Here is a 20,724-nt window from a genome sequence, read left to right on the forward strand (position 1 = left end):
CCCATGAACGTCTGAAGCCATTTTAGCCTGGGTTGATTCACCCAAGATAGGGAAGTGAGATATTTGTAACAACAAAGATGTCTGCCTTCTGGACCAAGAAAGGATACTGTGCTCCTGTGGGGAAATAGGGAGATGAGCATGTGGTCACGTGTGTGTGCATATATGTGAGGTGGGTGCCTTGCAGCCTGAGCCTTTTTGTGAGGTCATCTTCTCCGGGTGTTTCTCATTGACTTGGCCTAGCACATTCTTTGCTTTCCTCTCCCTTGCTCACAAGCACTCATGTAGCACTTGCATGTTGGTGCAGTTCAAGCAGCTGACATGACAGCACCAGTGGAAGGTGCAGTTGCATCTCTCTGTGACTCGCTGTGTCCGGGTGCGGTAACCCCTCCCACAGCACAGCAACTCACAGCCGTCCAGGGCTGGGGAGGTGCTGTTGCAGAAGCGCCCAGCTGTGCCTGCTGTACCTGTCTTGCCGCTGTAAGTGCAGAAGTTGGGAGACTTCTCAAAATAGACCAGGTCGTGAGGGGAAGGAGGCTTGTGAGCTGGGTTTTCTGGCTCCAGATGGTGCAGCTCCATGCGGGAAGCTCGGTTGCTGCCTTTGTTGCCATAGATGACCCGGGAAGCACCGTCAAAGCGATCCTTGAGGAAGTCCCCCACAGTCCGAAAGGTGGGCAGACGCATCCAGCAGGTCTTCACAGTGCAAGAGCCTGACATCCCGTGGCACTTGCATTCCTGGCGCATTTCTGTGAAAACGGTCTGAAAAAAGAAGATCAAAAAACGTATTAAGAGCCATACTCTTTTCAGCACTCTGGGCTGTCCTGCCCCCAAAGCCTAACGCTACGTTGAGACACCTGTCATATCTATGGTGAAAACAGGAAGTCCCAGGCTCCAACAATGCCCTTGTCACAAACTCACTAGGTAGCTTCAGGCAAGCCAATAGAAATAGCACTTAGACTTATATACCGCTTCACAGTGCTTTATAGCCCTCTCTAAGCAGTTTACAAAGTCAGCATATTGCCCCCAACCATCTGGGTCCTCATTTTACTGGCCGCGGAAGGATGGAAGGCTGAGTCAACCTTGAGCTGGTCAGGATCGACCTGCTGGTAGTCGGCAGAATTAGCTTGCAATGCTGCATTCTAACCACTGCGCCACCACGGCTCCTTGCCTCAATCTTCCTTGCCTCAGTTTTTCCACTGAGCAAAGAGAGCTGATCTATTATAAAAGCTGTGAAGATGACTGGAATCAGGTCTAGAGAATTAAGATCTTCCCGAATCGGCTGAACTGCAACTCCCAGAAAGTTCATCTTTGTCCAGGTTGGCTAAGGCTGCTGGGAACTCTAGTTCCTCAATATCTGTATAGCCAGAAAAGTTCTCCAGGCTTTGAACAAGCTAAGGAAGACTTTCTCAATCTGACATCTTCCAAAGCTGTGAAGACTACAATTTCCAGAATTCCTAGTCTTAGTTATGTTGTCTAGAAATTCTGGGAATTGGAAGGGAAGTCAAAATGTGATGATAATAATAATAATAATAAGTTGGAAGGGACCTTGGAGGTCATCTAGTCCAACCCCCTGCTAAGGCAGGAAACCCTATACCATTTCAGACAAGTGGCTGGCCAGTCTCTTCTTAAAAACTTCCAGTGTTGGAGCATTCACAGCTCCTGGAGGCAGGTTGTTCCACTGATCAATTCTTCTAACTGTCAGGAAGTTTCTCCTTAGTTCTAGGTTGCTTCTCTCCTTGACTAGTTTCCATCCATTGCTTCTTGTCCTGCTTTCAGGTGCTTTGGAGAATAGCTTGACTCCCTCTTCTTTGTGGCAGCCCCTGAGATATTGGAACACTGCTATCATGTCACCCCTCACCCTTCTCTTTGTTAAACTACACATACCCAATTCCACCAACTGTTCCCTATATGTTTTAGCCTCCAGTCCCCCAAATCATCACTGATGACAGTGACAATAACAATATGGTACTGTAGTATTGGTGGTCATTGAGAAGCTATGTCCTATTTTTTCTGCTTCCTGGGGTGATCAGGAATGGCTGGGTGCTATGACATCTCTGTTTTTCCCTGTGCACCATCTCTCCCTTTGTTGTTCTGCTATCAAATTTCTTTTCCAAGGTCGATTTCTTTCCTTTTTCACTGCAAATGGGACCACCACCACCCCCCGCCTTTCACACACCACAGATCCCCTCCCGCTTCCAAAAATGTGCACGTCTTTCTCCAAGCCCACAGTTTTTCTTTCCAAAGGGGTTTTTATTACAATTAAAAGAACTGGAACCATTTCCTTCCAGATGTTTAGGAGCCCACACGTCAGCCTAGCTTGTGGTTCTGGGCTTGGCTAGCAAGCATAAGGCTGGCCTGATTAAGGGAGGCTTGCCCCATTTTTGGAGGGGACAAGCCATTACCGCAGCCCACCCCTCTCATGTTGCTATTACTATCCTCACAATCTAGGCCCTGTAAAAACAAACAAGCATACACTTCCCTGCCCAGGTTCACATGTGTGCATGACAGAGGGAAGAAATATACCAAGCAACATACATAACCCGACCTTCGCTCCTTCCGACGTGATCTAAAAACCTATTTGTTTGAACAATCCGGCCTGGACTGATGGGTTTGGGTTTTAATTATTGTTTTAATTTAATTTATTTTTACATTTGGGCACTAGGGTTTAATTTGTTTTTAATTTTGTATTTTGGTTATTTTGGTATTTATGGCCCTGTTCACCGCCCTGAGTCCTTCGGGAGAAGGGCGGTATACAAATTAAATTAAATTAAATAAATAAATAAATAACCAGGTATATTCTCATGCCCAGAATCTTTTTTTTCAACCATGAAGTCAGGCAGCAAATCTGGACATCAGTAAGCGCAGCAGATAGGCAGAACTTGATCGATTAATTGGAATGTTTTCCCAAAGAACTGTGCCAAAAATCTGGACCTGAGGGCGCTCCAGTGGCATGCTATTCAGTTCCAGCCTTGTGCCAAGGCATAAATGTTCACTGCATTGTGTCATCTGAATTAGTAGTAAAGAAGTAGTTTGGGTTTTTTCTTATATTACCTGCCAACTATGGTTTGCATATCACACAGAAGGCTGCAAGGATGTAGGACAAAAGGAAACTGCATTGGGGGAGTAGAGTTAAATGCATCATCAGCTTAGAGTCACTGCATTACCACAAGGGCTCCAAATCCAATCCCTCCTGAATTCCATTGACCCTTATCTGGTGCCAATGTGGTGTTGAATTTTTAGTTAACCAGATTATTGCCTACAGGTAGTCCTCGACTTATGACCACTCACTTGAATTTCTGTTGCTAAGTGAAACATTTGTTAAGTGAGTTTTGCACCATTTTACGATTTTTCTCATCATAGTTGTTAAGTGAATCCCTGTGCTTGTTAAGTTAGCAACACAGTTGTTAAATGAATCCCCATTGACCTTGCTTGTCAGGAGATTGCAAAAGGGGGGGGGTGTCAGATGATCCCAGGGCACCGCGAGCCTCATAAATATGAGTCAGTTGCCAAGCGTCCAAGTTTTGATCACGTGACCGTAGGAATGCTGCAACAGTCGTAAGTGCGAAAAACGGTCATAAGTCACTTTTTCCAGTGCCGTTGTAAGTTCAAATGAACAGTTCTAAGTCGAGGACAGCCTGTATAAGGTTGAATAAATCTTCTATGCTGAAACCTAACTGGTGGTCCTAATTCTTTGTGCCCGAGTAGGGCAATTTTTATAGCAACTTCTGGGGAAAAATGACATCAGCTCTGACGACAAGGGTTTTTAAAATGTTTTTAATTTTTAATTGTTTAGTTTAACTTACTTTGGGGCTGTTTATTTAATTTCTTTTAACTTTTGTATTGTTGTTTTTATTGTTGTTAGCCGCCCTGAGTCCTTTGGGAGATAGGGCGGCATATAAGTCCCAAAAATAAAATAAAATAAATAAATAAATAAACCCAGTTTAAGACGACAGCTTCTTTGAGATCTTGCTATGTTGGAAATTCTCCTGAAAGAGATGGACAACAATTTGACTGCAGATGTTTAAACAGAAATGGTAGGATTTGTATGTCCTCAATAGGTACTCATATTCTAATAATGGAAACCAAGATGCCAGAACACAGAAACTATAATCCACCTAAACCAGGGGTCTTCAAACTTGGCCCTTTTATGATTTGTGGACTTCAATTCCCAGAATTCCTCAGCCAGCCTGAGACGTTCTCGGGTCTCAAGGCATGCCATTCTACATAAAGCCCCGTACCCCGTAGTGGTCCCCCTTCTCCCTACCAGACGTCCTGCCTCGTTGTTGTGTAAATTCATCAGGAAGCGTAGGTCTCTCCCCTTCTCGTTGGAGTCCACAAACTCTCGGCCAAAGACCCGTCCGAAGTCCACATTGTCACTGCAGCCACCCCAGTGCCAGTCGGGACCCCCGGGGCCCCGCCGTCTGTAGTCGCAAGTGCAAGATTCTATGGAGCCTTCCGAGCAAGAGCGGGCCACTGAGTGGGTGACCCCAGCACTGGTAATGGCAAAAATGAAGGCGGTCTCTCTGCAACCTGGAGGCAGAAGAGAGACCATTACAACATATCGGGGAACAGCACTGAACACAGCTTAGTATATCGGCAGTCCTAGACTTACAACAGTTCATTTAGTGAATGTTCGAAGTTACAACGGCTCTGGAGGAAGCGACTTATTATGACTGTTTTTCACACTTAACGATGGTTGCAGCATCCCGATGGTCACGTGATCAAAATTCAGACACTTGGCAACTGACTCACATTTATGACGGTTGCAGTGTCCTAGGGTCGTGTGATTTCCTTTTTGCAGCCTTTGGACCAGCCAAGTCAATGGGGAAGTCAAATTCACTTAACACCATGTTATTAACAACCGCAGTGATTTACTTAACAACTGTGGCAAGAAGGGTCGTAAAATGAGGCAAAGCTCACTTAACAAATGTCTCACTTAGCAACAGAAATTTTGGGCTCAATTGTGGTCATAAACTGAGGACTACCCGTAATTCTCAGTGAATCCATAATAAGGGCTGCCTCATGTGCCTGGAGCCAACAACATCATTCCTGAGACAATGCAGGAGCAGCAGCATTCCTTAAAGCTTTCTTCCTCATACAAAAAAGTGGTATTACTACTTTCAAGGAATAATCATGGTGGTAGCAACTGTAGCAAAAAAAAAGTGGTAACAGTGATAAGAGTAGTAAGGTGATGTTACTCATTAGGCCACTTCAAGTTGCTGTACATTGCTTTGAACAAACATCAGAGTTGAGTAGGAGGCACATCATACCAGAAGAAATCTCAATTTATGTATCCTCTGCATTTGTTAGAGAAGTGAATGAATACGTTAGGGGCATTTAAGGGTGAGATGCTGTGCAGAGATGTAAGGAGACCAACATGGGAAGTATTTAATGGAGGTAGATGTTTAACTTCCCCAACCATCAGTATGAGAATGACTCTTCCATCTTTCATAAAACAAATGGGCTTGAACCTTCTTTTTCTCAACTCCTATCAATTACAGCAGCAAAGTTAGGTTGAAGGAGCCAGGGTAGCACAGTGGTTAGAATGCAGTATTGCTGGCTAACTCACTGCTCCTTGCCAGGAGTTCGATCCTAACCGGCTCCAGGTTGACTCAGCCTTCCATCCTTTTGAGGTTGGTAAAATGAGGACCTAGATCAGTGATGGCGAACCTTTTAGAGACCGAGCGCCCAAACTGCAACCCAAAACCCACGTATGTATTGTTGGGTGCTGGGTGGGCGTGGCCAATTAGATGGGCATGGCCAATTGGGTGGGCATGGCCCATTGGGTGGGCGTGGCTGTGGTGGTAACGGCAGACTGGGTGGGACTAAAAAGTTCAATCAATCAATTCCAACTTTGCGAGATCTTTTTTTTCCCCGCGAGAAGTTGAAATAGATTGATTGAACCTTTTTTTTTTGCACACAGCGGCGGAGACCTAAAGCAAAAAGGTTTTATAAAACCCAGCTGAAGGCCTAGGACTGGGGCGACGGCGCGCGTGCCCACAGAGCGGGCTCTGCGTGCCACCTGTGGCACACGTGCCATAGGTTCACCACCACGGACCTAGATTGATGGGGGGCTTAGGAAGTGGTGGCTCTTTCTCTCCTCATCAACAGTAAACACAGAAGGATTACTCTGCCTGTAGTTACACTCAGCTCCTTTTGCATATAAGGGGACGTGGTGGCTCAGTGGGTTAGGACGCTGAGCTTGTCAATCAGAAGGTCGGCAGTTTGGCGGGTCAGATCCCGAGTGCCGCGTAACAGAGTGAGCGCCTGTTACTTGCCCCAGCTTCTGCCAACCTAGCAGTTCAAAAGCACATAAAAAAATGCAAGTAGAAAAATAGGGACCACTACAGTGGGAAGGTAACAGCCTTCCGTGCGCCTTTGGCATCTAGTCGTGCCGGCCACATGACCATGGAGACGTCCTCGGACAAGCGCTGGCTCTTCGGCTTTGAAACGGAGATGAGTACTGGCCCCTAGAGTCGGAAACGACTAGCACGCATGTGCGGGGGAGCCTTTACCTTTACCTTTAATAGAGTTTTAGTTTGCGGGAAAGGAATGCTGCAGCTCTCTGTGGAGTGGGATGGGAAGGAAAAGGGAGAATAATAATTGCTTACTATAAAATCTAACAAAATCTATGAAAACTAATGGACAATCCCAGCTCTGAATGTTTGGAATGGTTGCTGGGCTGGGGACAAGGTCAATACACAAGTTACAGTTTTGTTGCTGGACAGGGATAAGGAAGAGAACCAATGTCAGATAAGGACTGCTATGTCAAATGAAGACTAGAGAAATTCAACTTCAAACTCAACCAGCCAGGAAGCAGATGGAAGGGAACTCAAAGAGAAGTGAATCAGCTAAAATCTTTTAACCAAAACTAAACCAATAGACAAACATTTGGTAGCAAAAGTTAGAGGTAACATGTTACATGTGTATATTTTGAGATTATCGTATAATTAATCCTGAGGGACGGCTGTGAGTTATGCCTGAGAAATAGGTGTATATAGCAAGGTCCTAATTCAGAGCCAATCTGATGTGATGACTAAGGCCCGTGGAAACCAGGAGATCAGGAGTTCTAGTCCTGCCTGAGGCACAAAACTGGGTGATCCTGGGAGCTATAGGAAGAAGATAATGGCAAACCACTTCCAAAAAGCCATGCCAAGAAAATGGCAGGGATTATTTTAGACAGTTGCCAGGCATCATAATGTTGGCCTCTAGCCAGAAAGAAATTGCACACTTTACCATAGGTTTTCACACTATAAGGAAATTCTGAGTCAGTGACTACAAGTCCCACTTTTGGATGAAGGGAGGTGTGTCATTTATTTATTGCTCAGAACATGAAAAGGCACAGCTACAGAAGGATCAAGGCCTCCATCAGTCAATTCGGAGAAGGGCGGGATATAAATGGAATTAAAAAAAAATAATTGAGGATAGAGAGCCCAAATTTTATCTGATATTTAAAATTGGGAAATGGGACTCTTCTAAATAAGTCCACGCAATGAAGAGCCTTGGTGGAGCAGTGGGCTAATGCCTCCTTAAGTAACACCAGCTGCCTGCAATTAGTGCAGGTTCGCATCCCACCAGGCTCAAGGTTGACTCAGCCTTCCATCCTTCCGAGGTAGGTAAAATGAGGACCCAGATTGTTGGGGGCAATAAGCTGACTTTGTAATAATGCCGCTTGGGGTGTGTGTGAAAGCCCTAATAAGCAGGCATATACATAGAATGAAGGCTACTGCTAAGCTTGTAAGCCGCCCTGAGTCTTCGGAGAAGGGCGGGATATAAATGGAATTAAAAAAAATGGACATGGCCAGTCAGAAAACAAATATTTTCCGATCGTGCCTCGATTCCAGAACATGGAATCATTTATTTGAATTCACAGTTTTCTATTCTAACACCCAAAGCAAAGACTCAGAATCAGGCTACTTGGCCAAGAGACTGATTACACAACAGAGCTGAGATCTGAGCATTAAATGCCAAATAGCCTACCTGCTCCACTAAGCAAAATATAACACAGACAGTGCTCGACTTACAACAGTTCGTTCAGTGACCATTCAAAGTTACAATGTCACTGAAAAAAGTGACTTATGACCATTGCAAGGATCCTTGTGGTCACGTGACCGAGATTCGGATACTTGACAACTGGTTCACGTTTATGATGGTTGCCATGTCCCCAGATCTTGCGAACACCTTTTGCGACCTTCTGACCAGCAACGTCAATGGGAAAGCCAGATTCACTTAACAACCGGGTTATTAACTTAACAACTGCATTGATTCACTTAACAGCTCTGGCAAGAAAAGTCATAAAATGGGGCAAAACGTACTTAACCAATGTCCCACTTAGCAACATAAATTTTGGGCTCAATTATGGTTGTAAGTTGAGGACTGCCTGTACTAAAGGCAAATCATTATGTTCACAGACACTTTATTTGTAAGTTAAACTTTTAAAAATAAATTTAAAAGGTTGGGGAGGACAAGGCACCAAGAACCCGAGGTACCACACTGGAGTATCCATTCTTAGAGGTCCTCTGTGCCCTTCTCAGCTGCAGTCTTTAATCTGGCTGGTCTAAATGGCAATTTCTTCAGCCTCCTAACCCAAGTAAAGTATTTCCTTAGTTTATAAACACATAACCAGCCTTAATTGATGCTCATGCAGACATGCTCATGCAGCCATCAGAACTCACTTTATCACAATGATCAGGCATACTCTTTAGCAAACAGTCAAATTAACCAAAGGATTTCCCACTAGATATTATTTCCATGGCAACCTATAGACAATGTGAGAAGACTGTAATATAGCAGGATTTTAATAATAGCCAATGGCGTACAGTTGTTGTCACTCCACTGGAGGAATGCTTGTTGATTGGTTCAAGATTCTAACAGCAGAACAGGAAGGGGAGGGGATTCTCACCCATTCTTCTGGCTGTTCCCCCCTCCCATTCTGCTCCAAGGGACTCCCCCGATCTTATGGGATACATTGGAAGGCTCCCAGGAAAAAGGAAGGGACTGAAAATCATTTCCATCCCCATTCCATCAGTGGCAGCTTCCGGTAAGGCAGAGGTGGGGAACTATGGCCCCTTTACGACTTGTGGACTTCAACTTCCAGCAAGGCTCGCTCAGGAATTCTGGGAGTTGAAGTTCACAAGTCATAAAAGAGCCATAGTTCCCCACCCCTGCAATTCTATTCATTTATTTATTTCTTAGATGCATATCCCATCTTCTTGTTCAGGAGCTTCCTCCTCCTGTTTTTCCCCATTACAACAACCTGGTGAGGTCACCTGAGCTGAGAGAATGACTGATTCAAAGTTACCGCTTCCATGACTCAGGGACAACTAGAACCGGCATCTCTCCAATCCTAATTGAACACCTTAAACATCACACTTCTCTGGCTCTATAGTAGAATGGCACCCACAGAGCTCAAGCATGCTTTGTAATTACATACTGTACTCATTGCTTTAATACTGACTGTCATCGCAACACACTTCGATTCATTGTTTTTTTTTTTACTTTGTATGTGTGCTGGTTACTGTTGCTGTTTTTTCTTTTTTAATGTGGGACTGCATCATATGTATTACTGTGTCAATTTATTAATAGGATATTATTATCATTGTGGTTGGATGTTTAGATGGGATTTAGCATTTTTATCCACTTATCAAGTCCTTCCCAAGGGCCTGGGATAGTCAGATGCTCTTATTTGATGGTGTTGGAGATATTGTTGCAGGATGTAAGCTGCTCCAAGCAAAGCTGCCTTTTGTAATTGACTGATGGTGATTTTGTCAATGCCAATGTTATTCATGTGGCGCTCCAGATGTTTTATTTATTTTATTTTATTTATTTTTACAAATAACTCTAGGCAGAGAACACATTCAATATACCTTCCTCCTCCTATTTTCCCCACAACAACAAACCAGGCCTGGTGTTTTAACCACTAGACCAAGGAGGTGCACCCAAGACACCTATTATTATTAGAACTATCTTTTATTTCTTTTGCCACCATTGTTCCACTTCTATGTGCAGGTCTTATATTTTCTGATTTTCTCCAGTTCTTTCTCCTTTATTCTGTTGCTGTTACATTATTCTATTAGTCTGATGATCTATGCTGTTAGCAGAGCTCAGTTGCTAACCCCAAAATGGGATGTCATCATTAGTATCATCATCACGGCTGTGCAATAATCCAAATTTGAAAGAAGGAAAGAAAGATGATTCAGAGTGTGCATGGATGCTCACGTTCCATCTATTAGCAACTCCTTAAAGAAGTTGCATCTTCTCGTGGCGGCTACTATATGCATTCCTAGAAAATATGTATTTGACGGAACATACTATAGGGTGTACACAGTATCCACGCATGCTCCAAATCATCTTTTAAACTTTAATCAGCCTGTGTCTGCTTAAGCTGTTGAAATCCCACTGAAAGCCATCTGACTTGACCAGCCCAGGTGAGCTAGACTGCAAAGGCATGATGCTTCTATTCCAAAACAGCAAGTCTGATATTATTCTTAATAAATGCTGAAGTTATACAAATGTACTTAAGCCACATCCCAGTGAATGCCAGTTTGCTTTAAAAGAAGGGGCCAGCGTGAGCACCACGAAAAATTCTGCGACATTTTGTTTCTGGGAAAAAGAAAGCAAAACGAGGAACAGTAGGCTGATGTTTTACTACCTGACTCGGCTCCCTTGCTCAGCTTCCCTAGTGCTCATGGCTATTCCCAAGTTAATAATAATAATAATAAGTTGGAAGGGACCTTGGAGGTCATCTAGTCCAACCCCCTGCTCAGGCAGGAAACCCTATACCATTTCAGACAAATGGCTGGCCAGTCTCTTCTTAAAAATTTGACCATCATAAAAAGTTGACCATCATAAGTCAGTGGTCCTTTGACCATTCTACAGGGCTGACATTCTGAAAGTGGAAGGCTGTGATGGATGGGCGCACCTGCTATGGTGGACGTCCACCAGTTAAAACCTGGCAAAGGAGCAAAATTAGAGAGGGAAAATGAAGTACAGTAAAAGGTTCTCATTGGAGGGGAAAGAGCCCTGAAAGGCCTGAAGCTTGGGGAAGGCTGAGACTTTGCTCCTTCTTTCCATGCTCCTGTTTTCAGCAGGGACAGAGCAACCCCGTGAAATGTATGTGGTGCTTCTCAGAGGTGACAGCGACAGGCGCCAGATAGTGCACTGCTTTGAGCAGCTCTTACAAGGGGTGGAAGTGGCCATGGGACCAGCCATCCAAATTTAGACCCAGTGAAAAGGCTGGTCCAAGTGGTAGGTCAATAAAGTGGATGGGTGGGTTCTGTTTGCCCAGCTCTGCCCTGCGAAGTGTCTGCTTCCCTTAGCTACACAGGAGAGCTGTCCCTGGTTGCTATTAGGAAGGAAGAACAGAATATGGGGACTTTGAGACTAGTGTGCTGTATGCAAAAGTGTGCTCTTCTTGACTACTCATTTTTGCAGCACTCCCCATTAAAAACTAGAGAGCCAGATAACCCATAGCAGTGCAACACAATTAGTTTCATACCTCCCCTTGCTAAGTCAGCCAGATTATATGACCAAGAACCTTCTCAGATCCATGAAGTTCACCTAGAGAACTGAACAGACTTCCATCACTGTCATCACCACCACCAGCACCATTCAAACCCCTTTTCCTACCGTCTCCTTACCTCTGTTGACAATCTTGCCAAAAACATTGGGGCCTGGGGTAGTAGGACAGTTCCAGCGGCGGTTGCGGAATTGCCACTTGCATTCCTTGATGGCGCTCTGCAGGCCGCTGCTGATGCTGTGCAGGATGCCTGGGTTTTGGCGGATAAGCTTGCGTTGCTTGCGGCTCAGGAGCTGCAAGGAAGGGTCTAGCACCAGCTGCACATTCTTGGAGTCGGTCAGTAGATTGGTAGATGAGGCCACGTTGATGATTCCCCTGCAAGAAAAGGTTTCAAGGGGATTAAATTGTGGTTGGGACAGGTGGTTTATGACTCCTAAGGGCTCCAGAATGGACTGAAGACTTCCAACTGCACCAGGAAAATGCCAGGATACAAATGTTTTCACCGGAAATCATATATATATATATATATATATATATATATATATATATATATATATATATATATATATATATATATATATATATGTGTGTGTGTGTGTGTGTGTGTGTGTGTGTGTGTGTGTGTGTGTGTGTGCGCGTGTGCGTGTGTGTGTGTGTGTGTACACATATATATTTGAACTCTCTCTGCCTGGTGATATATAAAAGAATGGTCCAAATTGGCAAAAAAGAAAATCAATGAAATCCATATTAAATAACAAGAGAAAAAGAGAAAAATTAAAATTCATAAATGGACATATCGAAAGCAAAAGCACTTAAGACTTATCTACTGCTTCACAGTGTTTTACAGCCCTCTCTAAGTGGTTTACAGAGTCAGCATATTGCCTCCAGCCATCTGGGTCTTCATCTTACTGAGCTTGAAAGGATGGAAGGCTGAGTCAACCTTGAGCCGGTCAGGATCGAACTGCTGGCAATGGAATGCAGAGTTAGCCTGCAATACTACTTTCTAACCACTGTGCCACTACAGCTCTTAACATCAATTCCTTACCAATTAATTCAAAGAACAAAAATCAAATCTTCCCATAGTATAGCTTCATTCCCAGAAAGATCCCAGGATCCATCAAAACATGCCAGATAAATCAACTAATAACCATGAGTTGCATCTTTTTCCTTTCGTTGGTGGAAGATAATTAAAGAGTGAATCAGAAAAGCCTCTCTAGACAGGAACTGCCAAAAGCTAGGTCCAGATGCAAAGAAGTCCTTCTCTTACTCTGAACCAAGTGCACAACACATTATATTTTAAGAAGTGGGGCACCCCACTAAGATAATTAGAAACAATTAAAAATTTCTGCAAGTCACTTGTATCATAGCAGCTGGGGTGATCACACTATACATGACAATGGAGAAATCATAGCGGTTTTTGGACAGATTTTGGCAGGAGATCATGTGGATGAGGAATCAATCTACTTACTGTAATTAATAAGAGGGGAGCAGAGTGTTCCCATCTCTTGCCAAAGCCACCCCAAACATGTGGAAACAGCTAAAGGGGAATTCCATATATATTCCAAATCTAGGGCATCTGACATCCTTAAATTAAGAAAATATTGTCTGGGGATTTCTTGTCCCCAACTTAAAGTCATCTAGGAGGAATACAAGTTTACTTAATGAAGCTGTCTAAAAAGAACTTGCTGTACATGACTTCTACTTGGCAGAGAAAGGCCTTGCAGGATCCATAAAGAGAGCAGAGGGTAAAATGCAAAATTTCTAGTGCTCAAGCTTTCCTTAATTTGATATGCTCAAGATGTGTTAGAACTGCAACACCCAGAATTCCCAGTTTTCTTTCTCTAGCTCCATAGCATTAAACACTGTTGTAAACTCCAGTCATTTGCCATAGAAATCCATTAATACCAGATAATATAACAGTTACAGTAACAGGACAGGACAGTAACAGTTTACTGAAATAAATCTAAACCTGGTTACATTTATTTTGTTAACCAACTAGCTGAGCTACATAAAAGTTTTAAATAAAAATAAATGGTTTATTATCAATATACAAAATATAGCTATTATCCTACAGCTATTTTTTCTTCTTATTATTGTTATTAGATTGGATCAAAAGTTTGAAACATGTATTTATTTATAAAATCCTTACACTTCACTTTTATTCCAGAAAGCATTTCAGAATAAAAAAACAATAGCCGGTTTGGGGGGGGGGGGTGTTGTCTACACACATGCACACACACAAACACACACCATGAACACACACACTCAAAAAGACATGTAAAGCACAAATGTAAAGCCCAATTTGATTGTGAGGCTTAAAAGAAATTCAACCACCATTACACAACACAACTGCAGTTCCAGGCTATTCAAGATATTAAAATATTTATTTGACAAGGCCCACAAAGAAGATTTTGAACTTATTCTGTGTCGAAGGGGTGCCAGGTACAACAATCGGGTACCAAAATATAAGAAAAATCATTATAAAACACATACAAAAGCACCAGTGAAAAAGTTTTTTTTAAAGAATTGGAATTTACAAATCACAACGGGAAGAGAGAATAAGAGCAGCCACATATCACCCACAACAAGGGAGCTAGGTTCCCTTAAAAGGTTACTGGTTCTCTGAGACACTTCCCCCCCCCCCCGCTCACCCCACCCCAAACAATGGCCATAACTATCTCTGGGAAGAGAGGGAGAAACAATGGCAGCAAAATAAGAAAGCAACTGTTCTGTACCTAGTATTTGAAAGGGTCAAACTACACACCGGGTCCCACCCAGTGGAAGAGATTGCAAATAACATTGTTCATTTCCTTCATCCAAGCAGCTGCTCTTTGTCCGGCCGTCCACCACCCCTGTTCTGCACAGGTGGAGAATCCCGGATGCTCTAGGCAGCAGCTCGGATAGCTCTTTACCCTGATCCCCTATTACCTCTAGGATGGAGAGCCAGGAGCTCTAATGTCATGCCATTTCAGGAAAGAACATTCATCAATTGGCAGTAGCAGACTTCATCACTGGAGCTCATATTGAAGGAAAGGGAAACCTGTAGGGTACCATAAGCCAGCCCTGCACTCTCCGTCCATTCACAATCCAACTGGCATAATTTTTAGGTAAGGAAAATTATGGGGGAAGGATTAGAGTTCATCTAAAGGGCAAGAGTTTTGGGAAGACTGCATGAACTGCCTTATTCAGAAAATGACTGTTCAATTTGTGGCTGCTGCAAATTGTGGCTTCCTTTGCTTTACAATAGTGATGGTTCTAAGCTTTTTATTTTTTTAAACGTGGATGTTTCAACATGAAAAGCAACAATAATCTGATAATTATTAATAAGAATCAGCTGATTATTATTGTCAGCTGCCTTTTGATGGGAGCCACCTTTGATCCTGAAAGGCAGGATAAAAGTAAAGTAAAATTTAAAAAAAACAAAACCAAAAACATTTATTTTCCCATAACCAAAAACACTTTGCCCAGTGCCTGGGCGAAAATAAACTGTTTAATAATCTTACATGCTGGACACTTGATTTTATAAATGATCACTGTGCTCTATTATTCATTCAGTTTATTTTCTGCTATCCGGTTGACGTTTCAGAAGGAATTGTGACAGGGAGAAGACCTTTATCTGAGACCTCAAATAAGGACGAGTTATACCACTCATAAATTATCTTCGATAAACAGAACAAATTTAAAAATGGATGACTGACAGATGGATAGATGATACAGGCATACTAACAGAGTGAAAGTACTTCCTGTTGAGTTATGGGATTAAAACACGGTGCGTGTATGTTTTAGGAGTCTTTGTGATGGAAGAACATATTCCCAGTAAGCTATTTGTGCATCTCCTCCTCAAAACATGGTAAAGGGATTTGTAATGCTGCATACCATGGTCCAAGTGCTCCCCAAAAACTGAACTCTAAATGTGAAAGAGGGTCAAAACAAACACTTCTAAGGCATCCAGTTTCTAAGCAACCAGAACAGCTGAACCCAAAGATGCTTTTTTTTCAAAAGGCAGCTAGCCTTTCTTGTTCTTCCGTGAAGACGTTTCGCTTCTCATCCAAGAAACGTCTTCAGTTCTGAACTGAAGCGAAACATCTTCAAGGAAAAACCAAGAAAGTCCAGTTACCTTTTGAAAAAACACCCTTGGGACAACCATGACCTGGATGACTGAGAATCTCCATAGACAGAACAGCTGAATTTGCGTCTCTCGTAATTCCTTATTCCCACAACCCTTTCATTCACAAGATTTTACAGCAGAGGCCAGTCTGTCAAAGCCAAGGGGGCTCTCACCACATCTCGGGGAGAACAGTGAGCTTCAGGATTTCCAGTCTATTGCCAAATTTGGTGGCAGGGAGCTGGAACAAAAAGGCTCTCGCACTAAGAAGCATGGAAATCCTTCTCTCTCTCTCTCTCTTTTTTTTAACCAGTACTACCAAGGACCTTTGGGCCTCACTGACTCACTCACTGACTCACTTCACTTGGAGTACTGAAATGGTTAGGTTAATTTTCCAAAGCACTGCAGCCCTGAAATTTGGTACCATACATATGTCATCTGAGACATTTTAATAGCTAAAACAGCTTGGAAAATTGTAGAATTCCTCCTCAAAATATGGGATGGAGGGATTGTATTGCCTCCAAAGAGTTAGAGCAGGCTGTCCCAAACTACAGGTCAGTACTCTCCCTCCAAGGAATCACAACCAACTTGGTGCACGCATGTGTGTGCACGAGTGTGATCATTTTCAGTTTGTTCTGGACAAGTGGAAGCAAATATGTTCTTAAGACTTTGTTCCTCACTTTCCCGGCAGAAAACCACTGTGGGAAGTTCCTGTGCCACAAAGTTTGGGAACCTCTGCAAATATATGGATTACATTATAAGTTTTAAAAGCATTGTGTTTCTTTCTTTTTTTTTTGCCCAGCTCAAACACAAATGAAAGAATTAGTTTTATTCATAGAGGGCTGACTCTGGGTCCTCTAAGATTTGAGGCTATTGAGTATTTCATCTCCTCGCAGAAAATTAAGGTTGGCTTATGCATATAGTCCAAGATATGCCAGTTACTTGAAACTATTGCTAGAGGATCTAGAATACTCTTCTTTGAAATGGGAAACAAGAAACGTATCTTCTTCACACATGGGACACAAATGCACTTCGTCATCACTGTATCACCATGCTACCCTTGAAAGCAGATATTTAATAGTTATGCATCTCAAACCATAACGATCTCTAGTGGTATCTGAGAAATAGGCATTCTTTTCTTCTTTCAGTCCAAACCTAGAACGTAATCTTCACTTCCTTTCAGAAAAGACCATGCAACGCTGCTAGTCTGATCTACTGGTTAAGGCATCAGGCTAGGAACCAGATGGCTGTGAATTCCAGTTCTGCCATAGGCATGAAAGCCAGCTAGGTAACTTTGGGTCAGTCGCTCTCTCTCTGCCCAACTCACCTCACAGGGTCTTTGTGGAGAAAAAAGGAGGAAGGAAGGAATATTAGGTATGTTTGCTGACTTATTTATTAATTCATAAAGAAAGGATTTAAAAAAAACCTTAAATAAACATGGGAATTCTCCATACATGCCTCCACACATTTGGAGAAAGGGACACTTCTATTTTAACTGTGATTCCTTTTTCATTGATCAACCTATAACTCACCCCATCCCCTTTTTTTTCTTTCTTTTTTTGTACTGAGCAGGTGCATCTGGCAATTTCAGAATCCATGCACCTGCCCTGATTCCAACACCACTTCATGGGATCTCACAGCTACCCTTCCCAGATCCCATGTTGCTGCTTCAGTTCCACATGCAGAATGCTAGTGCTCGGGCAAGAGACCGGATGAGTTATGCAGCTGGATGAGTGGCCAGATCCAAATCTCTGATGACTGGCAATAAAAATTATACTGGAGGGTATTCACACCCACAAGGCACACAGCCATTGAATTGGATGTGAAACCTCCATTTGGCTGGGAAGCTTACTGAAATGCTCATTGCTTTTCCTCTACTGATTCTTCCAGTTGACCAAAAATCGGGCATATATTTCAGGAGAGGGGCTGAAATTTTGAAATGGGGTTCCTTTGCTTTCTCATGGTGTCACGAAGGGACTTCAGCAGGACCTTCAGGAATCAAAAATGAAAAAGAGAGTCGTATCTCTCTTCTCTGAGCTATGATTGGAGGAAATAACCGCAGAACTATTTTTACCTGACTTGTCCGAGAACAGGCATGCAAAGAAAATGGGGGAAAAAAATACAGATATGAAACACATGAGTAAAAACATTAGTAGTGATGGAAGTAGTGCAACAGTAAATAGCACATCATTAAAAAAAATAATTATAGCAAGAATGCAACATACTTTAGTTATAGGGGGAACATTTCTGTATTAACAAATAGCCTTGTAGAGGCAAAAGTAGAAGTAGTAATAATTATTAGTAATTCTTTGGTAGAAAACGTACACAGTCCAATTCCAGCTACAAATTTGATCATCCGGTGCAGACAGAGCCAAAGACCCCTTCGGGGGCTTTGGACCCTAGCCTCGTCTCTTGCGAACGAAAGCCGGATGCTCAGGTTTTCTAAGGTTCCACTTAGCTACTGCTAAGCTTGTAAGCCGCCCTGAGTCTTCGGAGAAGGGCGGGATATAAATGGAATTAAAATAAATAAAAGCATGAAACAGAAGCAGAGATCCAGGTCGCCGGGCGAGAACCAGCGCCTAAATCTACTCCGCTTCTCCACTTGGCCATTCATCACTGCTTCGGAAGCCGAGTTTCGGTCAGCACAGAGTTGCCAATTGGGGAGCCGCGAAGCAGCAGCAGGTTCGATTTCCCACCCCGTCCCATCATTTACTAAGGCGACCCGACTTCGCCAAAGGCGCAGCCGCGCGTAAAGCGCACTTACCACCATCGGCCGCTGTTATTCACCGCTAGAGTGTTGGAAAGAGAGGAAAAAGCCAAAACCCACAAGGTCTTCAAGCCTAGCATTAATGCCACGGGGCTCATCGCTTCGCCTGCCCTGCCTGCTCGGCGGGACCGCAGGAGGGGGGTTGGAAGCGGCGAATGATAGATGGGTGGGTGGAGAGGTGGGATGGCGATGCGGTCTCCAAAGCCCTGCGCTGGCGAGGCGCGCACCGTGCGCCCGGGAAGCGGCCGTCGCTCGTCAAGAAGATGTGGCCCAAGTTGAAGTTTTTAGAGGGAGGAAAGGAATAGGAAGAGGGAAAAAAAGGGAGAAGCTGCAGGAGAAAAGTCCCCTCGGGCCTCACTTTCTGGCAATCCCGCCTGCTGATGACTCCCAGAAGAGAAATTAAGACGCTAGAGGGGGAGAAGCGCCGTGCGTCCTGCTAGCTGAGAGCTCCTTGCAGCATGTCTGCGATCCCCTCGCCTGGGCCGGCTTCTTATAGAGGCTGCGAGGAGGGTCGCCATGGAGTGAGCCATCCAGTCAGGAAGACCCGGCGCGGTGCGCGCCCGCGAATAATGCGCCCTTGCGCAAAAGGGACGCATCACAGCTTGGCAGGCGGACGGGGAGGGGGGGGGCTGTAAAAAAGAGAAAAGCAAGGCGGCTTTTGACGGGCCGCTCCCCTCCGCTTCAGATTAAGTTCCTGGAGTCCCGAGAGGCCGAAATCCGCTCATTCGGGAGGAGGGGAGGCTACCTCATGCTCGTCACTCACCCCACCCTAGTGCCTCACCCCAGCCCAGCCCAAAACGGGACCACGACCAGTCATTCGCTCCGAAGAATTTGCCGCCAGTCGCTTTGCTCTGTCCTTCATGACCCACGTGAAGGAGAATTCAGACAGCGCAGAGGCACTGGAAGGCAGCCGTCCCGGGCGCAGGCACGGAAAAGCCGGAACGCGGAGCCCGTCACGGCATCGCCCCTGAGCGAGATCTTCCACGGCCGCCTCTGCTCCTGCAGTTCCATCCCGCCGGGATCGCTTCTCTCCGGGGGACTCCCACAGCTCGCCGCACTTGGCCGGCCAGGCTTTGCGGTGGTTTCGTTCCTCCTCTCCGGAGTCTTTTGGCTGCCGCTAGCCAGACGTCATCCCCGCTTGGGCTTGGCCTGCAAAGTCTTCAGCGCCTCCTTTCATCCCGCGGTGGCGGAGAAAGAAAGAGAGAGAGAGAGAAAGTGAGAGAGAGGGGGGGGGGTCAGCAGCAGATGGAGCAAATTAAAGCTGTTGACGACGCTGCCACTTGCGCGCTCAGCCCCGACGGCGCACTTCCAGCCCGAGAAATAGCAGCCGCCGAGAAGCTGCAAAGACACCCGGGCTGTGAGGCGTCCCGCGTCCTGAGTTGGGTTAATGCTTTGCGTCATTTAAAAGGGCTCCTTCTCCTTCTCCCTCTCCCTCTCTATCTTATTTTTTTATTATTAGATGTCAATAGAATTCCGGTAGGTGAGATGCGATTGTGCTCTTTATCGTCCTCTGCCTATTAATCCATAAACTTCTGGGGCATCTTTCTATGTATGTGGGCTAATAGCAATAACAATAGCACTTAGACTTACGTACCGCTTCACAGTGCTTTACAGCCCTCCCTGAGCGGTTTACAGTTTACAGTTTATATTGCACCCCAAGAATCCAGGTCCTCATTTTCCCGACCTCGGAAGGATGGAAGGCTGAGTCAATCTTGAGCCAGTCAGGATCAAACTGCTGGCAGTGGAATGCAGAAGTAGCCTGCAATACTGTATTCTAACTATTGCGCCACCCAAGCTCTTAATTCTTGGACCCCTAAATTCCTTTAAGGGAAAGGGGGCTTTAAGTCTCCTGAACACCGCTCCCTAAAGACCAATGTAGGTTAGTTGGATGAGAAGCTGAAGACAGTCTTAACACCCTTCAGAAGCTTTGGCTTATGGTTTCTCATGTGGCTTGTCCCTGGTAATGCTGGCATGCATTAGCCCTCCAAAGCATCACTGAATCAGGGTAAATTTTAAATTGTAATTTTACATTTAGTTCCATGACTTTTTTTGTCCGGACTATGCCGATCTTCTGCAATGTGCTCCCTGAATATGGCATGCATGGACCAAATGTAGCCCTTGTAGGAAAAATGGCTGGCTACCCTTTTCTGCGTAATGGGCAATCTGCTTCATAATGGTCATCATTATTTCTCTGATGGCCTCTTCAGACACTCACCATGCCTTGACATGGCAGCTATTAAGAGATGAACAGTTACATATAAACAAAAGCAGGATACAGAATTCTCTTCCCACACGCACACACATAAAAACTTCACACGCTTCTAACCAATGCATAAC

At 44.3% G+C, this 20,724-nt stretch overlaps 1 protein-coding gene across 1 annotated transcript; it reads right to left on the reverse strand.

Moving 5' to 3' along the window:
- Nucleotides 1–267: 267 nt before the first annotated feature.
- Nucleotides 268–18,485, reverse strand: WNT1 (Wnt family member 1; the record flags this gene model as incomplete). Its single annotated transcript, XM_081316232.1, has 4 exons — nucleotides 268–756; nucleotides 4,262–4,527; nucleotides 11,637–11,890; nucleotides 18,385–18,485. The coding sequence occupies 4 exons, from the start codon at nucleotides 18,483–18,485 to the stop codon at nucleotides 268–270; spliced, it is 1,110 nt and encodes a 369-aa protein (XP_081172358.1).
- Between the last annotated feature and the right edge of the window lie 2,239 nt (nucleotides 18,486–20,724).

The sequence above is a fragment of the Vipera berus genome, assembly GCF_964194415.1.
Source record: "Vipera berus genome assembly, chromosome: 2".
Taxonomy (NCBI): domain Eukaryota; kingdom Metazoa; phylum Chordata; class Lepidosauria; order Squamata; family Viperidae; genus Vipera; species Vipera berus.